The sequence below is a fragment of the Hemibagrus wyckioides genome, linkage group LG16 (genome assembly GCF_019097595.1).
Source record: "Hemibagrus wyckioides isolate EC202008001 linkage group LG16, SWU_Hwy_1.0, whole genome shotgun sequence".
NCBI classification, from domain to species: Eukaryota; Metazoa; Chordata; class Actinopteri; order Siluriformes; family Bagridae; genus Hemibagrus; species Hemibagrus wyckioides.
Genome location: NC_080725.1, coordinates 3,195,863 through 3,216,977, shown reverse-complemented (window position 1 = coordinate 3,216,977; position 21,115 = coordinate 3,195,863). Strand labels below are relative to the sequence as shown.

The following is a 21,115-nucleotide window of genomic DNA, read 5'->3' as shown; positions in this document are numbered from 1 at the left end:
AATGGGACTCGGGGGACGTCAATATGCGCAGTGCGACTAATTCAATTACACGAACCATAAACTGTGATTGGCCGGTTTGTGGTGGGTCAAGACTCCGCCAGAGTATTTTAGCAATTAGGCCTTATTCCTAAAGTACAACGGATGAATATTAAGCTATAACCACGTGAGCACAGAGCGTCTTCACATGCGTTTAATGGGTTGCATCCCAATGAGTCCTGTTTGAAGGAATATCTGTGTGTAAAAATAATTGAACCGTAAATACACGTAATTCCCACAAATGATAGTCTCTAAATAGGGACAGAATGAGAGGATGACGCGCGAGCCAGATGGATGAAAGTCGGCGACGGGCGCGAGAGACAAAGACTGGCAAATTGGAGGTGCTCGGGAAATGGAGCGGAAATGGAGCGGCGGAGCGGAGCCGCGTGCGTCACGGCGGCCACAGTCGTTTGGCTTCGGTCCAGGTCCGATTAACGGGTAACTCAGTCCCTACAAATGCCAGACCGAAGGGGGGTGGGGGGGTGTGGGGGGGTAGTGATTTTTTTAAAAGAGGGATGCCGAACGTTGCCTGCGTCTTTGCACCACCACTCTTCATTTAGACTTACATCTTCAATTATCCTCCCAATTAAACAGGCCCACACATTATTGATCGTCATTCTGCTTCCGAACTCACGTCAATTAATTAATAAAAGGAAACTTCGAGAACTTGGTTTATGTTTCTGATTTCCAAGCACGGTGCTCTCCGTTCTTAATGGAGAGAGTTGCTTCATTCATGCCGTTTCCGTTCATTCATCAGAGCAGCGTAACGTACCCTCTGAGTTCAAACGAGACACGAAATTCTTATCAATGAAGGGGGTGACGTCAAAGGCGGCGCGCGCTGACTCGTCGGTCACGTGGGCCCACACGCCACTACTTATCGGCGCAGAGCTGTCCGCGGTGCTGATAAAAAAAATCACGCGCCACACTGACGTACAACAACCACTAACAGCGTTCACATGTGCAAATACGAGTGAATCGTAAACGAAATATCAGTCTGGGCCTGGAAAACAAACTTTTTTTTCTTAATTTCGAATGAAATAAGGACTGAAATCTTCGAGCTTCATTCGTTTGGCACGAAGAGGCACAGGAGCACTTCTGAGTTGCAGCTGAATTTTGTGCGGGATCGCAGGTGAGTGGCGTGTCTACGCTTTATATTATTCAATTCTATGCACGTTAAAAGACATGTACAGTTCAACTGCAGCATGGGAATGCGAGGTAGGTCTCAGACAAACGTTTTCTCTGTGAGCTGTCATTAATCTGAGTGAACATTGTCAGCCGATTTCCAGGGTAGAGACTTAAAAACACATGGATATTCAGCATCGATTAAGCGAATGTAATTTAATATCAGACTCTTGACAAAATAACACGATTTTATTCTGATTAGTAATTTTGAGAAAAGTACCTGAGCTTCAGTAGTAGTCCTAGAATTCCTACTATATGTCCACAGAAAACGAAATAAATTAAACGGGTTTGTAATATGGACTTATCTAGAATATGACTATGACTAAATCCAGAGTCACGAAATCGCACACAGCAGCTCCATATCTTCCACTACAGCATAACGACGCTCTTCTGACGCTGTGGCATAAACCCGTCTCGCATTTATGTGTGAACTGCATTTTAAAGTTAAATTCCGACTAAGAAATACTGGTTTATTATAAGCAAGGCAATTCGCATTATTATCAGTCCTGAGCTTTTGCTGGAATAGCGTAGTCAGTGAATTCAATGAATCCGGAAAACTGCAAATGGACAAATAAATTCTACCGCACCTATGTGAATGAGTCGGGGTATTTATTTATTTACTTATTTTGTATACTACGTGCCAAAATAGCAAAAAGCAATTCTTATACAAATGTATTTTAAATAATATAAATAGAATAGATAGAAATAGAAATCTAATATATATATATATATATATATATATATATATATATATATATATATATATATATATATATAATATATGTCGTTTAAAACATACAGTGCTTCAAGGGGGATTTGTGCTGGTGTTGTGCTGGTGCTATGGTAATAAACTGTATTATGTAGAGGATTTTGTGTGTCATATGATACCAGGATTGATTCGTTTTGTTTTGTGTTTTTGTTTGCAAGGTGCTCACCCTGTCCCCTCTCCCCCAGCCCCATCTGGTCTGCTCTGCAAGGACATGACCTGCTGCCATCCACCCTCCTCTACTCTCCTGTTAGTCCTGCTCAGCATTGCTCCACAGCTACCTGCTGCTGCCCCACTGCTTACTGAAAGCCCTCTCACGGGCACCAGCAATGAAACCCTCTGGCTGGTGCAACCAGAGCCAGCCCCAGCAGCTGGAGCGGTCAGGACACACAGGAAAGTGGAAGGCATCCTTCAGACCCCACTGGGACAGGGCCACTTTACAGACATAGACTCTGCCAGGGCGCTGGTGTCTGTCTTGTTAGAGGCTCTTGATCATCCAGCTAGAGAAGAGAAGGGAAACCAGGTAGAGACAGAGGAGTACATAAAGAAGGAGCCATGGAAGGAGCTGGAGATGAGGAGGGATCAGGAGGACCACAGAAACTCTGAGCAAGGCATAGGTGAGGAGGATAATATAGAGATACCACAGTCTGGAGTGACTGAGGCAATGCAAGGAGTGGAGAAGGGAGGAGAAGAAAAGGTAGGATTAACAGACCCATGGGTTTCAGACGAGGAGAATGTGAACGCAAATGGTGAAAATGAGTTTGGGGAGAAGGAAGGGCTTCTGCAGAGTTTGCTCAGTAAGAAAGCAGAGGTCCCACCCCAAATCATCACCTCACTACAGCGTAAAACCAGGGGCTATTTTCAAAATATTGACCTTGGTCTCCAGGACAATGAGATCCTCCCACCTCTGAAGGGCTACAAAGCTTATAACCAGCAGCTGGCCTTGGCCAGCAAGAAGCTCAAGTGGCAGGAAGAGAGAGAGAGAAACCCCTCCCAGCTCGAGAGAAACTTCATGGATGATTTTGACTTCATAGATGAGGAGGAGGAGGTCCTTCCACGCGAGGAAGAAGAGGCAAGGGCACGAGCTGAGCAGGAAGAGGTGCGGAGACAGGAGGCAGAGGCACAAGAGGCACGAGAGGAAGAGCAGAGACTTGCCGACATTGCCTCTGACATGCTTCTGGAATACATGGGGAGGAAACAAAAAACAGCCTCTTATATGAAAGACAGGAAAAATTCTTTATTGCTCAACAATGTGGCTGAGGACAAGCGGTCTAATGAAGTGGAGGACAGTGATGATGATGAAATGGACCCAGAGACCATTGACAAGCTGATTGAAATCTCTAGTAAACTGCACCTTCCTGCTGATGATGTTGTTGAGATCATCACAGATGTGGAGGAGAAGAAGAAGAGGAAGGACCCACCACCCATTAACGTCCCCCGTTTCCGGCCGTTAGTCCCACTCAAAGCCAAACAGAGAGCTCCACTTTACCAATACCCTAAGTCCCCAAAGAAATCCTCTTACAAGATGAACCCATATAAAAAGTGGTACAAGGAGAAAAGTAAACCCAAGTTCAACAAGCAGGAGTACTGGTTTAAGCCCGAGAAGCAGTTACTAGCATATCCTTCCTTTCCCTACTATCAGAAGCCATATCGAGCCTATTACCCTGTCTATTTTCCATCCCCTAAACCACGCTTCTATACAAATCCTGCGCTCTCCTTTGACTACAACTTTGGGGACCCCATTGGTTATGGCTTCAAGCCTCCCAAACGTAGGTACAAAGAAAGAGCCAAGGGGAGGGAGCGAAACTGGGTGCAAGGGGCTCGCCGCCCCCAAAACATCTACCCTTTAACCGACACAGTCATTTCTAACTACATCCTTCCTCATCCCCGAACTTACCAGACGCTCCCTGTGCCCAAAGCCCGCTCTCCTCCAAGTGCAGTGGCACCTGGCTATTATTACCACCCAGACTATGCGTATGATGAGCCAGAGCCTGTGTCAGATAGTGACGATGAGCTGGAAAACTTCATTGAGAAGATTTACTACAATCGCAGGTTGTTTTAGATAGTTCTCTATCTGGAAAGGGAAGACCTGTGATAAACCATAGCGATGAAAAAAGAGTGAGGAGAACAAAGAGAAAAATGGAACGAGTGAAGGATAAGGGCTGAGGAAAGACTAATTCTATGTTTCTTCTCCACTCTTGTTTTTTAAAACATTCCAGGTTAGGTCAGAAAAGCGATGTTAATGAGGTACTGGACCCTCTATGTGTGTTTGCATTCTGTTCCTCTCGCAGTTTACATTTTCATTTGGTGAGAGAACTTACGGGTGAATTTGACAGGCTTCATTCAGGTATGGTTTTACTCTTGCATGTCGAAACATTTTAGGTGCCAATTGCAAGAGACCCATGTTTACACAAAGATTACTTTTGATGCTTGATTAATTAACGTGATTAAAAAAAAAAAAAGGGTCTCAGCTTAGGCTGAATTCTTAACTCACTAGTGAAATTATTACTGACCCATCTTTTTTCATAGGCCATGTTTAGTTGTTATTATCAGTAGTCTTTCTGTCTTAATATGGCTCTATTTAATTCATGTGCATGCAGGTCTTGCACCATTGAAAAGAATAACTTTATGTGAAACAAAAACAAATATCCACCACAAAACTTGAAAGCAAATCTTCCATTCTGTTTGAATAAATGCAAAAAGGTGGGTGTCTTTAATGGATGGATGTCACGTGACGGTCGTTTTCTCAGTATTCTTTCACCTTACCAATGATTTACTCTATGCCTCACATAAACATTTTTAAAAACGCCTTTATTACTGTTCATGGGTTGCCTCTAGCGTTTTTTCCAACACATTTTATCTTTGTCTTGAGGGTCAGAAGAAAGCTGTATATACTATGTCTACTCAAAAGAAGTTTTAAAACGCTTGAAAAGTCTGGAGAAATGAACTGAGGTTGAAACGTCTGCACGTCTATCTGTATTTGCATCTTTAAAAAAACTGAAAAAAAATATATATATATGGGGGAAACTTGCCTCTTTGAAAAACTGTGGTTATTAAAAAAAAATAAAATATATATATATATATATATATATATATATATATATATATATATATATATATATATATATATATATATATATATATATATACAAAAAAAAACCCTAAGAAAGAAATCTTTAATTGTTTCCACAAGTGAATCAGTCTTGTGAAAGGAATTTGTTGTTGATGTCACCTTCCAGATTGTAAGTTGTACAGTGTGAAATAAACAAGTGCGTGCAATGTGTAAATAACAGCATGTTGATTACTAGTTTTGCTATATGAAAAAAAATAAAAGCCACTATTTTATTAAAGATCGTTTTTTTTAAATGCCTTATTGGAGAGCGTTTGATTAGTCATCCAGAATAATGTGCCATTTAAGCCTTTCAACTGTTCCTTTTCCATTCGACAAAAGTGGACTTTGACTAACAGATTTTACAGTCTAGCATTGTTCCTTTTCACCTGCCTGTAACGCTGACTAAATATAAAGTAGTTTGGAACTAGCGCCTGAAGCCTGGTATGATGGATTTAAAAGCTGGTCAAAATCTGGGTGCAAAATAGTCAGAGAAACTTTAGATGATAATATTTCTCGAACAGATATATGTAACATGAGCAACCTAAGTGTTCTATTCAAAAGCCTCGTTTAAAAGAGAAGACTGGATAGTTCTACATATTGAATATTCTGGACAAATGATCAGAATTTCCACATTCTTTGCATTTGCAGATGTACAGCTACATGCAAAAATGCACACCGAGCCCCTTATGACTCTATAAATCATATGCCATTGAAAAATAAACCTCCATTTTCTCCAGCCAATTGACTATGATGGCATTCAATGAAACGAGGAGACATGAAGGAGTATATATGAAAGAGTCATTCACAATAGTAGAGAGAGAAAGAGAGAGAGAGAGAGAGAGAGAGAGAGACTGGAATGTAAAAAGGCTATTGATGTGACAGGAATAACTATGGAAACACAATGAAACCAAGGAGGAGGGGAGTGCAGAAAAAGAGAGAGAGAGAGAGAGGGAGGGGAGAAAATAAGAGAGATGGTGAAAGAGAGAGAGAGAGAGAGCTGCAGTGATTAATGAGTCACATGATTGACGGGTGAGTCATCTACTGCCATGCACCACTGCAGAACCTCGAGCATTAAGATTTATACCCAGTGGACACAAACACCTGCACATGCACCCACCCTTGCTAGATAAAATAGCCATTGCCCTAAGGTAGGACCTTAAGTATTAGTGTATGGCAACATGCATTTACCCATAAATACCCACAAGCATATAGCATGCGTTCACAGGCGTGCCGGATTCGAAAGCCATTTCCAGTAACAATGATTGCTCTCTAATTAAATGTAGACGAATTACCACAAAAGAATCATTTTGACCCCTAAATGAACACAGTTTGCGCAAATGGGACATCCATTGTCATAATGAAGTGTGCATAATATTCATGGATTATGCAACCACCCACTGGTCAAAAACTAGCCACATTTGATTTTCACTCTTTTCTGTGTTTCCAGTGATCGGTGTTAATTATGAAAAGGGGGGGGGGGGCATACCAATATTCTAGTGTCTCTCAAAACTGATTTTCAAGCAGAGCTGATTAAAATCCCAGTTTTAAAGCTCAGAAACTGTTTATCAAGCCAAGTTTGTTCCAAGTGGTGGACTACGAGACCGCTGAGTCAATCAGCTTCAGAAACACAGCACTTCAGCACATGCTGTGGTCTTCTAGAAGAAACTGATCAGTGAACAGAAGAGAGTGTGCTTTTTCAGCCGGGGTGAAAAGATGTCAGAGTGTCATAAGCACTTATAGCCACTCTGTGCATCCACTTAACATTTTCACTGCAGCATGGAGCAAAAGAGTCTATTACAGTGTAATTACCATAATGGTGAAATAACCATTCAAAGATAACACGGACATGCTGTACATATATCAGCTATCACATACAAACTGCTTTTGAGGTAAACTGGATCCACTCATGTCAGGTTCACTCAGTAAACACAACATACACACTATATGCACACACACACACACACACACACACACACACACACACAGGGGCTTGTATGCCTGTACAAAATCAAGCCCTCAGAAATGTAGTCTATGGCAATGACGGCAGAGGCACAGATACTTCAGATATAAAAACGGACGGATAATTACACTGAGTCATACGCAGTGCTGGAAGCAGCTCTGATGATGCACTCCTCCGAGCCGACCAACCAGTGCACGACAGAGGTTCAAAAAATGGCCAAAACACGCTCCACTTAAACTTTCCCAGTGACTAAAGCACATCTTGCGCACTCCCTATATTCCCCTGATTAGTAATAATTGAGCCAATTTGTTTAGAGCTCCATGAGATCATATTGCTATTCACTTGATCCTCTTTTATATTCCAAACCTGCATGATGATAATTGCAGTATAATGATCATCTCCCCTGCCTGTGCAGGAGCTGCCGCTGCTCAGATTGTCTTCATGATGCTCTCGGAGCTGCCTTACAGAGGTAAACAGGTTGTTTTGCAAATTCAGATCAGGATATCCTGTGTGCTCTGAATAATACTGACATCGGAGGATGTGTTCGTGCCATCAGGCAACGATGTCTGGCAAACATGTTTTGTCATTGTTTCATACATACATGCAGCAATATCCAGTGTTTTGTGTTTACACTTGTCAGATACTGACAAAAGCTTGTAGAGAATGGCAGCACACTGCTGGAGGCCAGTCATGTTTCAATAACGCTGTAATTATACCAAGACATGGAACATTTAACTATAGCTGCAGTAAGTGTCAAGCCCAGATTGTTATATGATTAATTTGCCTGCTAAAAGCACATTTCTAATTGGGAGAAGTAAGAAGTGTTGTGAAGGATGCGCACACACACACACACACACTTTTTTTTTCCCTGTGTGTATTCACAGCCAAGTCATTATCATCGCTGTTAGAAACACCTGCAAAAAATGTTAATAAAGAAAACTGTGGAGTGAAGCGACAGCATTACCACTTAATCCTACGTTCCAACGGGTGCTGTTTGTGCCAGAGGCAAGGCTGAAAAAGCGAAGAGGAAAAGGTGAAGAGGGTGAGAATTTGATGAAGAGAGAGAGAAAGGGGAGGCAGTAAAAGAGAGAATGGGGGTGAAGCTTTGAGTGACTCACCCTGTGTAAGTGCGCCTCGAACAGCTCTATAAAGTGGTGGACCACCTCCACATTAATGAGCTCACTGCACAGTCATAAGCACTTACATTCACTCTCGGCCTCCACTGCACCATTTCCACGCTGGAAAAAAAAAATGCACACACATGAATACACACACATATACAGTACACTGACGGAAAACATGGAGTGCATATGGCCTACAGGCATAATCAATAATGAGAAATTTATTTGTAAATAAACGCCACACTCATAAATCATTTCAGAGAAGCGTATTATTTATTCCGACGCTTAGGTAGCTTATTAATACAGTAAATAAACCTGGACATAGAGCTAAGGCTGTATTCCTAAACAATACTGTGTTTAGTAACAGTGTCAGTCACACTGTGACACTCAAGATGGCCTTCGCTTACTCTTTACAGCAAATCTGCTTGTGAGCCATTCGGACTCATCCATTATTAACCTGTCGAGAGTTTCCGTTTCACGGCAAGCGAGAAGACGGAGAAAAACAAACAGCCGTGTGCTGCAACAGGAGCAGTGTTCGGTGACTGGGTAGACAGCAAGCATGAGGTGAGTGGCCAGGTGTTAATGACAGATGTAAGGGCATGTGGGGCTTATGTTGAGAGCAGCCTTTTTAGATATGATTCACAGTTTGATTCATTAACGTCAGGGGAATACCGGTGCTGTGAACAGGAATTGGGCATTGTACATGCAAGATCTGATTAAAGGATTCATGTAAATCCTGAGACAAAGTGAGACAAAGACCAAACAGGATGAGAAGAATCAACTGCATTTTGTTTTGTTATTCTAGGAGAACGTGTGACAGCATGATCATTCCAGGACTGTACTAGTACTGACTCTTCCTCTTCTTCTGTCCTTGTACACTTTTCTACCATTTTCTATCTCTGTATTTTAACTGCTTTTCTCGACAGGTGATTTCACGGAGCTCCATTGAAGGTGACAGCTTAAAAGATGCAGATGCAGCAACATGTGCAAGGAACAATCTCCTGAAATGTCTCAAGAAGAATGTGCAGCTGGAAAAGAACTTCAAGAACGATCAGAAGCTAAGAAACAGCCTACAGGCACAGAAAGTATGTATATTCTTCTTCTTCTTCTTGTTATTATTATTAGTAGTAGTAGTACTAGTAATAGTATTCTTGTATTATTCTTATTGTTGTTGTTCCTCTTCTTCTTCTTCTTCTTCTTTGTAGTAGCAGTAGTAGTCTTTAGTCTTTTAGTCTCTTTGCTCCCTTGTTATATCTCATGCATTTAACTGAAATGGAATAATACATAATCTTTATACAGAAAAGTTCTATTTTCTAAATATGGGGTTTTGTTTTTGTTAAAACTACTCAGGCACGGAGCTGTGCTGGTACTGCATGAAATCTCATTCTCTGGCAGAGTGCAACACCCCACAGGTACATTGGTTTATCAGTGCTTGTTTCTTGTGGTGCAGTTCATTAGATAGGAAACTGATCTGTCCTTCTTTCTTTTTCTGTCGCTATCACTCAGCGTTGGGTTTCACATTCTTACCCTGACTTTCGTCTCTTGTTCCAACGCTGTAAATTATGTATCTGAGAGAGCTGTACAGACTGTTGAGCCTGTGTTCTTCTGCTGCACATGCCCTCTAGATGGTGCTGTCTTTTCAATATTCACTTACAGATGGATTTGGAGAGCAAGGCTTTAATGCCTTCCCATGGTGGAGATCGTTTGAGCTATCAGCAAGACCCCAGGCCTCATTTTGGAGTGGCACGCTCCTCACGCTCCACATCTTTTCCCTTATGGGACAGGGAGGGACACAGTGAGATAAAGAGGGAGGCTGATGAGGATGATATGAACTCTATCAGCAACTGCCCACACTGCCATCTGGGACTTCCTCTTGATACACTGCGCTGGCATGCGGTAAACACAAGGACACTTTTCAAAGGAAATTTTGATTTAGAAAAGTGGAAGGAAAACTGCTCTGAAAATATAATAAACCATTACCTCAATTTATATTTAAATATCTCAATTGACCTCATTACCTCATAGGAATACATTTCCCATGTATGATTAGGTTGCTTTAATTATTTAACTGCTTTAATTTATGCTTATAAAAATGTCCAAAAAAAGGGGGTTCTGAGATTTTTCTTCTTCTTTTTTTCTTCACAGGAAAAATGTCTTTTATTTGAAGGCCCCAGAAATGACAAATGAAATAAAATGTCAAAACAGTGAGAGAGGTCAGCTATATGCTTTGTTAAAGTAGATCAAAAACATGAAAAGGTTATCACATATGGAGTGGCATTCCATTCAGGATATACTCCCACATCACTGCCAGCCTTACCACATCCACAGCTCCAGAATTATTCACCAGTTTGTTGAAAATGGTGAAGAAAATGACTTTAATCTCACTGTGAACATATGGGAGAAACATACCACGTTAGCTATATTAACAATCTATCTATCTATCTGTCTGTCTGTCCGTCTGTCCGTCTGCCGGTCCATCCATCCATCCATCCATCCATCCATCTTTCTGTCTATCTATCTATCTATCTATCTATCTATCTATCTATCTATCTATCTATCTATCTATCTATCTATCTACAATTAAATCTGTAACTTGCTTAGAATTCTACTGTAGAGGTTACAAAATAAATAACAAAGTATGATACTTTATATACTATTATATTAAATTTATTTATTTATCAATAAAAATAACTACATCCAATTCCTGTAAATCCCTATAATATCTGTGTGCTTATGGTGGCTTGAGATGGACTGCTGTCCCCCTCTAGGTGAATTGTCCTGCCATGTACCCAGTGCTCCTGGGATTGACTCCAGATCCTCCACAACTATGATCAGGATAAAGCAGTTACAGAATAAATAAATAAATGAATGAATGGATGGATTTTCAAGACAGCATACACCGATCAGGCATAACATTATGCGCACTGCCAGGTGAAGTGAATAAGACTGAGTATCTCCTCATCATGGCACCTGTTAGTGGGTGGGATATATTAGGCAGCAAGTCAACATTTTGTCCTCAAAGTTGATGTGTTAGAAGCAGGAAAAATGGACAAGGGTAAGGATTTGAGTGAGTTTGATGAAGGGCCAAATTGTGATGGCTAGACCACTGGATCAGAGCATCTCCAAAACTGCAGCTCTTGTGGGGTGTTGATCTGCTGCTAACATCTTGGTGCCAGATACCACAGAACACCTTCAGGGATCTAGTGGAGTCTATGCCTCGATGGGTCAGGGCTGTTTTGGCAGCAAAAGGGGAGCCAACATAATATTAGGCAGGTGGTCATACTGTTGTGCCTGATTGGTGTATCTACCTTCTGATTGATACTTTATATGTTTTATTGTACAAGTTACTAAACAAATATAAAACCAGTAAGGTTCTACATTATTGCCCTGACAAACACAGTAAGCATTAATAGATGTTAAGAATGACCTGATGTCTTTTTCTGAGATAATGTGCCAAGCGGTCAGCTGCAATCACTAAGCTGATACCTTCCTGTTTTATTTAACATTACGATTATTAAACGTAATGTAGCTTTGCGGCTCATGAATGTTAACAGTGATTGCACTAATTCTAAATACAAAATAATTGAGGTGACCTTGAAGACCTTGAAGTGTAGACATTTTGAGCGGTCATTCTTGTTCTTACAGATCTTATTGTGTCTGATTTATCTCTTATAATCCAATGGCGAGAGCTACATTCCAGGTTTGATCAATGTTGCATTCGTGCTTCGATTTTCTCAGTTAATTTTCAAGAATAAAATGTAAAAGGATTTGTTTGTATTATTAATCTAAACATGTTTATTTAGGACAACACAGCTGAGTCATTCTGAATGTTAGCTATTCTGCTGAAAAGAAAGCAGTGATGTCTTGAATACAGAGATGGCAAAATATCATTTTTTCTTTTCTGAAAAACAGTACATTTTACATCTGGGGATGAATCATTTTCTTCACACATCCAAGCTTGTTAGGAAGCTATTGTCAGAGCACAGGGTCAGAGGGATAAGGGACTAAATCAAGGATCCAAAAGTGGCAGATTAACTTTGGGATTTGAACTCATAAAAGACATCTTTTAAAGAAAGGCACGTGTTACTTGATAGTTTAGATGTCAGGAACCATAGTTATAAAATGTGTGAAACAGGTACAATAAAGAAAATCCCATGAGTAGTGCAGGATATCTAGAGTTTCATCCATATTTTGGTCTCAAGGCATAAGGCAGGGGATAACCTTGGTATGCCAACCCACTGCAGGGCAACTACATTACAGACACTTACGAGATGCCAGGAGGAGGATGTCAGATACCTGGAGAAAACCAGGGGAGAAATGCAAGAGTCGAACCTCAAACCCCTAAAGGTGCGAGGCAAATGTGCCTACCACTTACCCCTCTTCGATCTTTCTATCAATCTATTTTTATTTTAAAAATGAAATACATATACAATAAATATACTGTTATAAAAAAGGAAAATATACCTCATATGCAGCAGGAGAACAGAAGAAGAAAAGAAGCCGAAAGCAGAATCACGCAGTGTGAAGAGTCAGACCATTCACTTTCCCTCCGTGAGTCAGCCTGCGCTTACTGAGAGCAGTAGTTTGGTCTGACTCATCAGATTGCGAGTTTATCCTAAGTTTTGCTCACTTAAAGGTGGAAAGCACACATTTCCATAAGCAGTAAAAACTTCATTTCATCCACCTGTGCATTTACTTCAGTGACTATCACCTCCATAACCCTACGTTAACAGTAATGTTTTAATCCATTAAACCTGTTTTCAGTCATGGTGATCTGCCATTTACTTTTAATCCTTTTAAAAACGTCCACATGAGCAGTGAAAAACTTTTAAGTAGAAATGTTTAATACATTTAAAGTGTGAAGTCATGCTTTCTTACTTAGCGTGTAGCTGGATGACTTTTTTTAGTTGACATTTTATGAACATCAGGACAGCACAATTACTGCGCAGAACAACTATTATCCAGGCTACACCGATCAGCCATAACATCACGAGCACTGAGTGGTGAAGTGAATAAGACTGATGATCTCCTCATCATGGCACCTGTTAGTGGGTGGGATATATTAGGCAGCAAGTCAACATTTTGTCCTCAAAGTTGATATGTTAGAAACAGGAAAAATGGACAAGCGTAAAGATTTGAGCGAGTTTGATGAAGGGCCAAATTGTGATGGACAGACCACTGGATCAGAGCATCTCCAAAACTGCAGCTCTTGTGGGGTGTTCCCAGTCTGCAGTGGTCAGTATCTATCAAAAGTGGTCCATGGAAGGAACAGTGGTGAACCGGTGACAGGGTCATGGGTGATCCGATCCAACAGATGAGCTACTGTTGCTCAAAGTTAAAGCTGGTTCTGATAGAAAGGTATTAGAATACACAGTGCATCACGGTTTGTTGTGTATGAGCCTGCATAGCGGCAGACCAGTCAGGGTGCCCATGCTGACCTCTCTGCACTGCCGAAAGTGCCAACAATGGGCACGTGAGCATCAGAACTGGACCATGGAGCAATGGAAGAAGGTGGTCTGGTCTGATGAATCACGTTTTCTTTTACATCACGTGGATGGCCGGGTGCGTGTGTGTCACTTTTCTGGGCTTTGGGCAATGTTCTGCTGAGAAACCTTGGGTCCTACCATCCGCATGGACTTTGACACATACTACCTACCTAAGCATTGTTGCAGACCATGTACACCCTTTCACTAAAACAGTCTTCCCTGATGGCTGTGGCCTCTTTCAACAGGATAATGCGCTGTGCCACAAAGCAAAAATGGTTCAGGAATGGTTTGATGACCACAACAACCAGTTTGAGGTGTTGACTTAGCCTCCGAATTCCCCAGATCTCAGTCCAACTGAGGATCTGCTGGACAAACAAGTCCGATCCATGGAAGTCTTAGAGGACTTACTAGATCTGCTGCTAACATCTTGGTGCCAGATACCACAACACACCTTCAGGGATCTAGTAGAGTCCATGCCTTGACAGGTCAGGGTTGTTTTGGCAGGTGATCATAACATCATGCCTGATCGGTGTATGTCTAACCACTTGCAACAGTTAATTAAACAGTTAATCAAAAAAATTTTCTGAAGCTGACCAACCAATCATATTTCTTGCACAACAACATGCCATCCATCTGTAGATACTCACTCATTGGATACTAGAGCTTATTAATATTAAGTAGGAGAAATATTTGCATAAGATATTCAAACCACGCGTATAGACCAATAAGAGCGCAGATCGTGTGGCACGTATTTAAATATTCATGATCATCCCACCTCCAGGCCACAGTGTGGTGCGCCAGTGATTGTGTTGGCTTTGTCTCATTGGACAGGGCGCACATTGTTGGGTGTCATAAGCGCAGGGGTTCATTGATTTTTGTTTATTTATGTTTTTGTTTCGAGGCCAGAAAGATGTCGTCTCTCTACAGACCGTTTTGTGTTTCCGACGCACCGTGTGAAGATGCGATTTGGAGACGCGGATGCACATCTCCGCAGCATCCCGCAGTGCCGAGCTCCGCGCCGCCGCCGCCGCCGCCGGTGTGTTTGGGTGTCGTAGCGAGGCGTTTAACTCCGGTTCACAACATGTGTGAAGGAAAACGGCGTTTTGCTGCTGCTGCCACGGGTGGGAGGAAAATCACTCACCCAGGAAAGGCAATTCTTGCAGGTATACATACATGCTTGAGTTTTTATTTAGACAGGCTGTTGTCTTGGTCGCTAGCCAAGCTGCAGCTGCTGTTAGAGCTCACAGTATAACACCCGGGGCGCAGAAGTGGGTCAAACGTCCTTGTTCACATTCACAGTATAGCTTTAGAAAACCTCGTAAATGTCTTACTTACTCGCTAAACAGTTAACTAAATGCTATCTATGACCTGCCATGAACTGTTCTAGCTAGCTAATATTAGCCCTCTGTTGTCATCTTCTTCAGCATTATGTCAACATGTTTTAGTGTTAACATGGCGGACATCTCTGTTTATATATAACCTACAGAGAATACTATAATAACTACAATAAAGATGGAGTCAATTAAATTCTCTAGTGTGAACCTAATCTAAACTTCGAAATGGTGTTTAGGACGTTTACAAAATAATTTACAAAAAAAAAAACAACCCAAAACCTGTAAGAATTATGATATTCACCTACTATGAAGTACCATGTGAACACTAGCCATTAGAAATGAATGGAGTCAACTGTGTGCAATCAAAGTGTCACGTGATCTCAGTATTAATACACTGTTAATGATGCTGCTAGTTGTGATGTCCAGGATAAGATTTGGATTTAAAAAATAATAATAATAATGCAGAGAATTATTATTATTATTATTATTATTATTATTATTATTATTATTTAAAATAAAGAATATGGCACAACTGTGACTGTTCCGGTGTGGGGGGGGGGGTGGTAGCACAAGTGGTTAATGCTCAGAGTCATTGATTAGATGATCAGGGCTCAAACCCCAGCACTGCCAAGCTGCCACTGTTGGGCCCTTGAACAAGGTCCCCAACCCACCCTACTCCAGCGGTGCTGGATCATGGCTGACAAAAATACTCTGTACCAACACCATATACACCGATCAGGCATAGCATTATCCTCCTTTTGCTGCCAAAACAGCCCTGACCTGTCGAGGCATGGACTCCACTAGATCCCTGAAGGTGTGCTGTGGTATCTGGCACCAAGATGTTAACAGCAGATCCTTTAAGTCCTGTAAGTTGCGAGGTTTAGTCTCCATGGGCCTCACCTCGTAACTTACAGGACTTAAAGGATACTTTTGATAGATACTGACCACTGCAGAACACCGGGAACACCCCACAAGACCCCAACCTCCACAGCGATGAAAGAATTTCACTGCGCAGTAATGTATATGTGACAAATAAAGACAACTTAACTTAGATAAATCCATTCCCTAAAAGTCAGAAAAGTAAATAAGATGATAAAAGTATAGGTCAAAATTTTGGCCAACGTTAAACATTACCTGATTATTTTTGTCAAAATGTTCTTCAACATCTATCTTCCACATCATATGGGAATTACCAATGACAAGTATTACTGTGCCTTGTACAGAGAGAAGACTGGAACATGTCCTAACAAATTGCCGCTACACTTCATTCTAAATGAAGATTAAATCTTTCTCAACTTCTACAGAGATTATTTTAGATCATTCTTTTAAATTTGATCTTTATGTACATAGGTGGCATCGCGGGAGGTATTGAGATCTGCATCACCTTCCCGACAGAGTATGTGAAGACTCAGCTACAGCTGGATGAGCGCGCAAATCCACCTCGGTATCGAGGGATAGGTGAGGGGGGGAAAAACTCTCTTAGTATAACTAAATCCAGAATGAGCATTTTGTAACTAAATTGTGCAATAAGTGCTTGGGGTGTTGATGGCTGTACTGATTTAGAGATGATTCAAACCTGGAAATTGAGGATTATAAAATGTACACATCATTAGGGGACTGTGTGAAGCTGACCGTTCAGGATCATGGTTTGAGAGGGCTTTACAGAGGCCTGAGCTCACTGCTTTATGGCTCCATCCCCAAGTCTGCGATACGGTAAGAGAATAGCTGTTTCCTCCTAAATCTTGTGTGTTTCTTTTTTTCTTTTAACCTGCTTCCATCTGCTTATTTTGATGACAGGTTTGGCACATTCGAGGTCCTGAGCAATCCTATGAGAGACGAAACTGGTCGCCTTGATAACACTCGCAGCTTGCTATGTGGCCTTGGGGCTGGTATCGCTGAAGCAGTGTTAGTGGTCTGTCCAATGGAAACTCTGAAGGTTGGAGGAATGAACACATTGCCTAATAAATCTGAACAGAAGAAATATCCTTTTTTTATTTCAAAATACTCTGTACCAATACCTTATACACTGATCAGGCATAATATTATGACCACCTGCCTAATATTGTGTTGGTCCCCCTTTTGCTGCCAAAACAGCCTTGACCCCCCCCATGGGCCTCACCTTGCGAGGCATGCACTCCACTAGATCCCTGAAGGTGTGCTGTGGTATCTGGCACCAAGATGTTAGCAGCAGATCCTTTAAGTCCTCTAAGTTGCAAGGTGGGGCCTTCGTGGATAGTACAGGACTTAAAGGATACTTTTGATAGATACTGACCACTGCAGACCAGGAACACCCCACAAGAGCTGCAGTTTTGGAGGTGCTCTGATCCAGTGGTCACATCAACTCTGAGGACAAACTGTTCACTTGCTGCCTAATATATCCCACCCACTAACAGGTGCCATGATGGGGAGATCATCAGTCTTAGTCACCTGTCAGTGCTCATAATGTTATGCCTGATTGGTGTACATGGCATAGAAATAGCTATATATTATTATCATTTTTGGAGAAATGAACACGAGTTTAAACTAAAATAAAATGAAGAAAGATCTTGCTCTAATTCAAGGGATTTGGTGCTGTCCCAGGTGAAGTTAATCCACGACCAGTGCTCTCTTCGTCCACGGTACAGAGGCTTCTTCCATGGCGTGCGGGAAATAATTCGTGATCAGGGTAAATGTTGGACATGGTCTAATTCTGTTTGTAATCGTTCACATTTGTTAATCACTGCATATATCAGTAGTGTGAACAGATCTCTTGACATGAAGCTCCATATGCAACATAGCAATACAAAAAAAAAAACCTATAAAAGGAAAAATTATTTGGCTAATCTGATTTTTTTTTTTTTTTTTTTTTAATGTCCTACTGTAATGCTCAGGTTTTGTTTCACCTTCAAGTTAGCTGCTATTTACAAATGCACAGCCATGTCTCATGTTAAAACATTTCAATCTGTCGATTGTCATTAGTCACATATCTGTTTTACTGGCAGGGGTTCGCGGTACGTACCAAGGGCTGACTGCTACAGTACTGAAACAGGGGAGCAATCAAGCTATAAGGTTTTACGTCATGAACCTTCTACGCAATTGGTATAAAGGTAAGAATACAAATGAGTCTTAAAACGACTCACCGGAATATCAAAAGTTGGAAGACATACTAAGATGAGGCTTTTGTCGTCCTCTCCAGGTGATGACCCTTCACGCGAGATGCATCCTCTGGTCACTGCTATATTTGGGGCGACTGCAGGTGCAGCAAGTGTGCTTGGAAACACACCTTTGGATGTGGTGAAGACCAGGATGCAGGTACAGTCATCAGTAGTAACTGAGCATTTCTTATAACTGAAATGAATCTGTTGCCATGCTATCAATTAAAATCCTGTAACTTTTCTGTTGTAGGGTCTGGAAGCCCATCGTTATAAGAACACGCTAGACTGTGCTTTCCAGATACTAAGGAATGAAGGCCCACAAGCGTATGAATTTTTTTTTTTACATTCTCAACTAGCTTTGTGCTCATATCAAGTCTCATAAATAACATTTTTATGCTGCACCACTGCACTGTCATTGCCATGCCCCGGGAAGAGTTAACTCTCAGTGCCGGTCCCAAGCCCGGATAAATTGGGAGGGTTGCGTCAGGAAGCGCATCCGGCGTAAAACCTGTGCCAGAATTGAAGCATGCGGACCAAATGATCCACTGTGGTGACCCTGAACAGGGAGCAGTCGAAAGAACAACAACAACAATATACAGCAGCGCTGTTGAATTCTCAGATCTAATTGATCCGATGGAAGAAACTGATCAATATTCCATAACAGCAGCTATGATATTAATTCCAGCTGTGATTCAAATCACAGGATTATATTAATGCACACTTTCTAATACATTATCAATTCTCTATAACAGGCATATACTCATTTGTCTTGACACTATAAGTGGACGTTTAATATTTATAGAAGGGTATATTACACTATATTGCCAAATGTTTTGAGACGTCTGTCTTTACATGCACATGAATGTAATATGGAGTTGGCTCCGCCCTTTGCAGCTATAACAGCTTCAACTCTTCTGGGAAGGCTTTCCACAAGGTTTAGGAGTGTGTTTATGGGAATTTTTGACCATTGCTCTAGAAGTGCATTTGTGAGGTCAGGCACTGATGTTGGACAAGAAGGTCTGGCTCACAGTCTCCGCTCTAATTCATCCCAAAGGTGTTCTATGGGGTTGAGGTCAGGACTGAACAGGACAAACTGTTCCCACAAAGTTGGGAGCATGAAATTGTCCAAAACGTCTTGGTATGAAGCTGAAGCATTAAGAGTTCCTTCCACTGGAACTAAGGGCCGAGCGCAACCCCTGAATTCAATGATTTGGAGGGGTGTCCCAAAACTTTTGGCAATATAGTGTATTTTAGCAGCTTTTTAACTGGAACCCAGATTCCCGTCAGTGTCATCAGACCTCATTAATGTCATGTCTATTTTCTCAAAATTGCTTGTTAGTTTTCAAGCATTGACAGAAACACAGTGTTTTTAAGCAGGCAAGTAATTAATTTTTTTGAAGGAAAAGTCAGTGTGCCTGGATCCTGGAATGGAATGTAAGGGGTAGAGATCTTGTGTGAGGCATAGTGTTGATATTTTAAGATGTTCTACACGTTGAATATTATAGTGGTTTTTTTTAACAGGGTTTTCTCTCCTATCATACTAGTGTGCTGCAATCTTTCCTGTCCAGGAGTCTTATTCAGTACATGTAAAATTTAGTGATTAGCTCACACAACTTTAAAGACTGCAGTGATGTTAGGCTTGTGAACACCTGGTAGAACTGTCTAGCAGCACATGCATATTCTCAACATCTACCCATTCACCATTCCAGCTTCGTAACCCAGCTTTCTCTGTGCTGCAGGTTCTACAAAGGCACGGTTCCTCGGCTGGGCAGGGTGTGTCTGGATGTCGCTATCGTCTTTGTCCTGTACGAGGAGGTAGTAAAGCTTCTGAACAAAGTCTGGCAGACAGACTGAGGACTTTAACAGCCTGCTCTGTAGAGAACGATGACTAATGTAGACACAGCTGGCATTGTCACTCAAGCGATAAAGCTGACTGTTACACTGACCCCTGGCTGAGTGCACTGGGTTAGGCTGGCATCTGCATGAGAGGGAGGGTGGAGAATTAAACTCACAAGTGGTGTTCTGATGCAAGGCATACTACTCTTTCTGTACGGCACATACACGCAGAGTATTCTCAAGTTGCACCTTTTCACTTGATTCAAAACCATGCAACTCCATTCAGTCCCGTCCTCTTACTCGTAGCGATCCAAACCCCAGTGTACATTAAAACGCACAATTCACTTGCTCTCAATTTAACCAACGTATAGATGTTACATTTTCTATGAATTGCACTTGAATGTATTTAACAAAATAAAGGAAATTGTTTAGATGTATATGTTTGTTTTTTTTTTTACTCATTATCTCAAGAATTTTATTTGCATGCACATGAGTGTAATATGGAGTTGTCCCACCCTTCGCAGCTATAACAGCTTCAACTCTTCTGGGAAGGCTTTCCACAAGGTTTAGGAGTGTGTTTATGTTTAGGAATTTTTGACCATTTCTCTAGAAGCGCATTTGTGAGGTCAGGCACTGATGCTGGACGAGAAGGTCTGGCTCACAGTCTCCATTCTAATTCATCCCAAAGGTGTTCTATGGGGTCAGGACTCTGTGCAGGCCAGTCAAGTTCCTCCACACCAAACTCACTCATCCATGTCTTTATGGACCTTGCTTTGGTCACTTGTCCAAAATGTCTTGGTATGAAGCTGAAGCATTAAGAGTTCCTTTCACTGGAACTAAGGGGCCGAGCCCAACCCCTGAATTCAATGAATTGGAGGGGTGTCCCAAAACTTTTGGCAATATAGTGTATGTTTAAATATCTGTAGTTTATCCTTATGTGCTTGACTGGAATTAGTTGCCAAAGCAAATAGGAAAGCCTCTAGCCTAAACTCCTCACTGTAGAAGAGAAGGGAACTTGAGGAGGTAATTTTCTTAGATTTAGCTTTAGAGGCTCAAGTTCATTTGATCCATGTTAATAAAATCATTTTTTGTTAGCTTAAAGTACTTGTAGGCTCATCTATGTTTAATGACTCATGGATTTATTTAAG

The 21,115-nt window shown here is 41.4% G+C and overlaps 2 protein-coding genes across 3 annotated transcripts; both read left to right on the top strand.

Moving 5' to 3' along the window:
* The first annotated feature begins 593 nt into the window (after window positions 1-593).
* On the top strand, window positions 594-5,075 carry si:dkey-175g6.2 (neurosecretory protein VGF). Of its 2 annotated transcripts, none has more exons than XM_058411249.1 (2): window positions 594-1,165; window positions 2,173-5,075. In XM_058411249.1, the coding sequence occupies exon 2, from the start codon at window positions 2,199-2,201 to the stop codon at window positions 4,044-4,046; it is 1,848 nt and encodes a 615-aa protein (XP_058267232.1). In that variant the 5' UTR covers window positions 594-1,165; window positions 2,173-2,198; the 3' UTR covers window positions 4,047-5,075. The 2 variants fall into 2 exon arrangements, with proteins under 2 accessions (XP_058267232.1, XP_058267231.1); XM_058411248.1 differs by having other exon boundaries at window positions 597-1,165; window positions 2,146-5,075.
* A 9,368-nt stretch (window positions 5,076-14,443) lies between these two features.
* Window positions 14,444-20,404, top strand: slc25a1a (solute carrier family 25 member 1a). Its single transcript, XM_058411066.1, has 9 exons — window positions 14,444-14,826; window positions 16,348-16,455; window positions 16,611-16,710; window positions 16,795-16,933; window positions 17,578-17,662; window positions 17,979-18,083; window positions 18,173-18,288; window positions 18,382-18,455; window positions 19,871-20,404. Exons 1-9 carry the CDS (start codon window positions 14,574-14,576, stop codon window positions 19,983-19,985), a joined length of 1,095 nt encoding a protein of 364 aa, XP_058267049.1. The 5' UTR covers window positions 14,444-14,573; the 3' UTR covers window positions 19,986-20,404.
* The last annotated feature ends 711 nt before the right edge of the window (window positions 20,405-21,115 follow it).

Bases quoted from the DNA above. Each gene is read 5' to 3' on its own strand.
- si:dkey-175g6.2 (XM_058411249.1), top strand. From the start codon at position 2,199: ATGACCTGCTGCCATCCACCCTCCTCTACTCTCCTGTTAGTCCTGCTC.
- slc25a1a (XM_058411066.1), top strand. From the start codon at position 14,574: ATGTCGTCTCTCTACAGACCGTTTTGTGTTTCCGACGCACCGTGTGAA. The intron at 16,456-16,610 runs GTGAGGGGGGGA...ACACATCATTAG, and splicing joins ACCTCGGTATCGAGGGATAG to GGGACTGTGTGAAGCTGACC. The intron at 16,711-16,794 runs GTAAGAGAATAG...TTTTGATGACAG, and splicing joins ATCCCCAAGTCTGCGATACG to GTTTGGCACATTCGAGGTCC.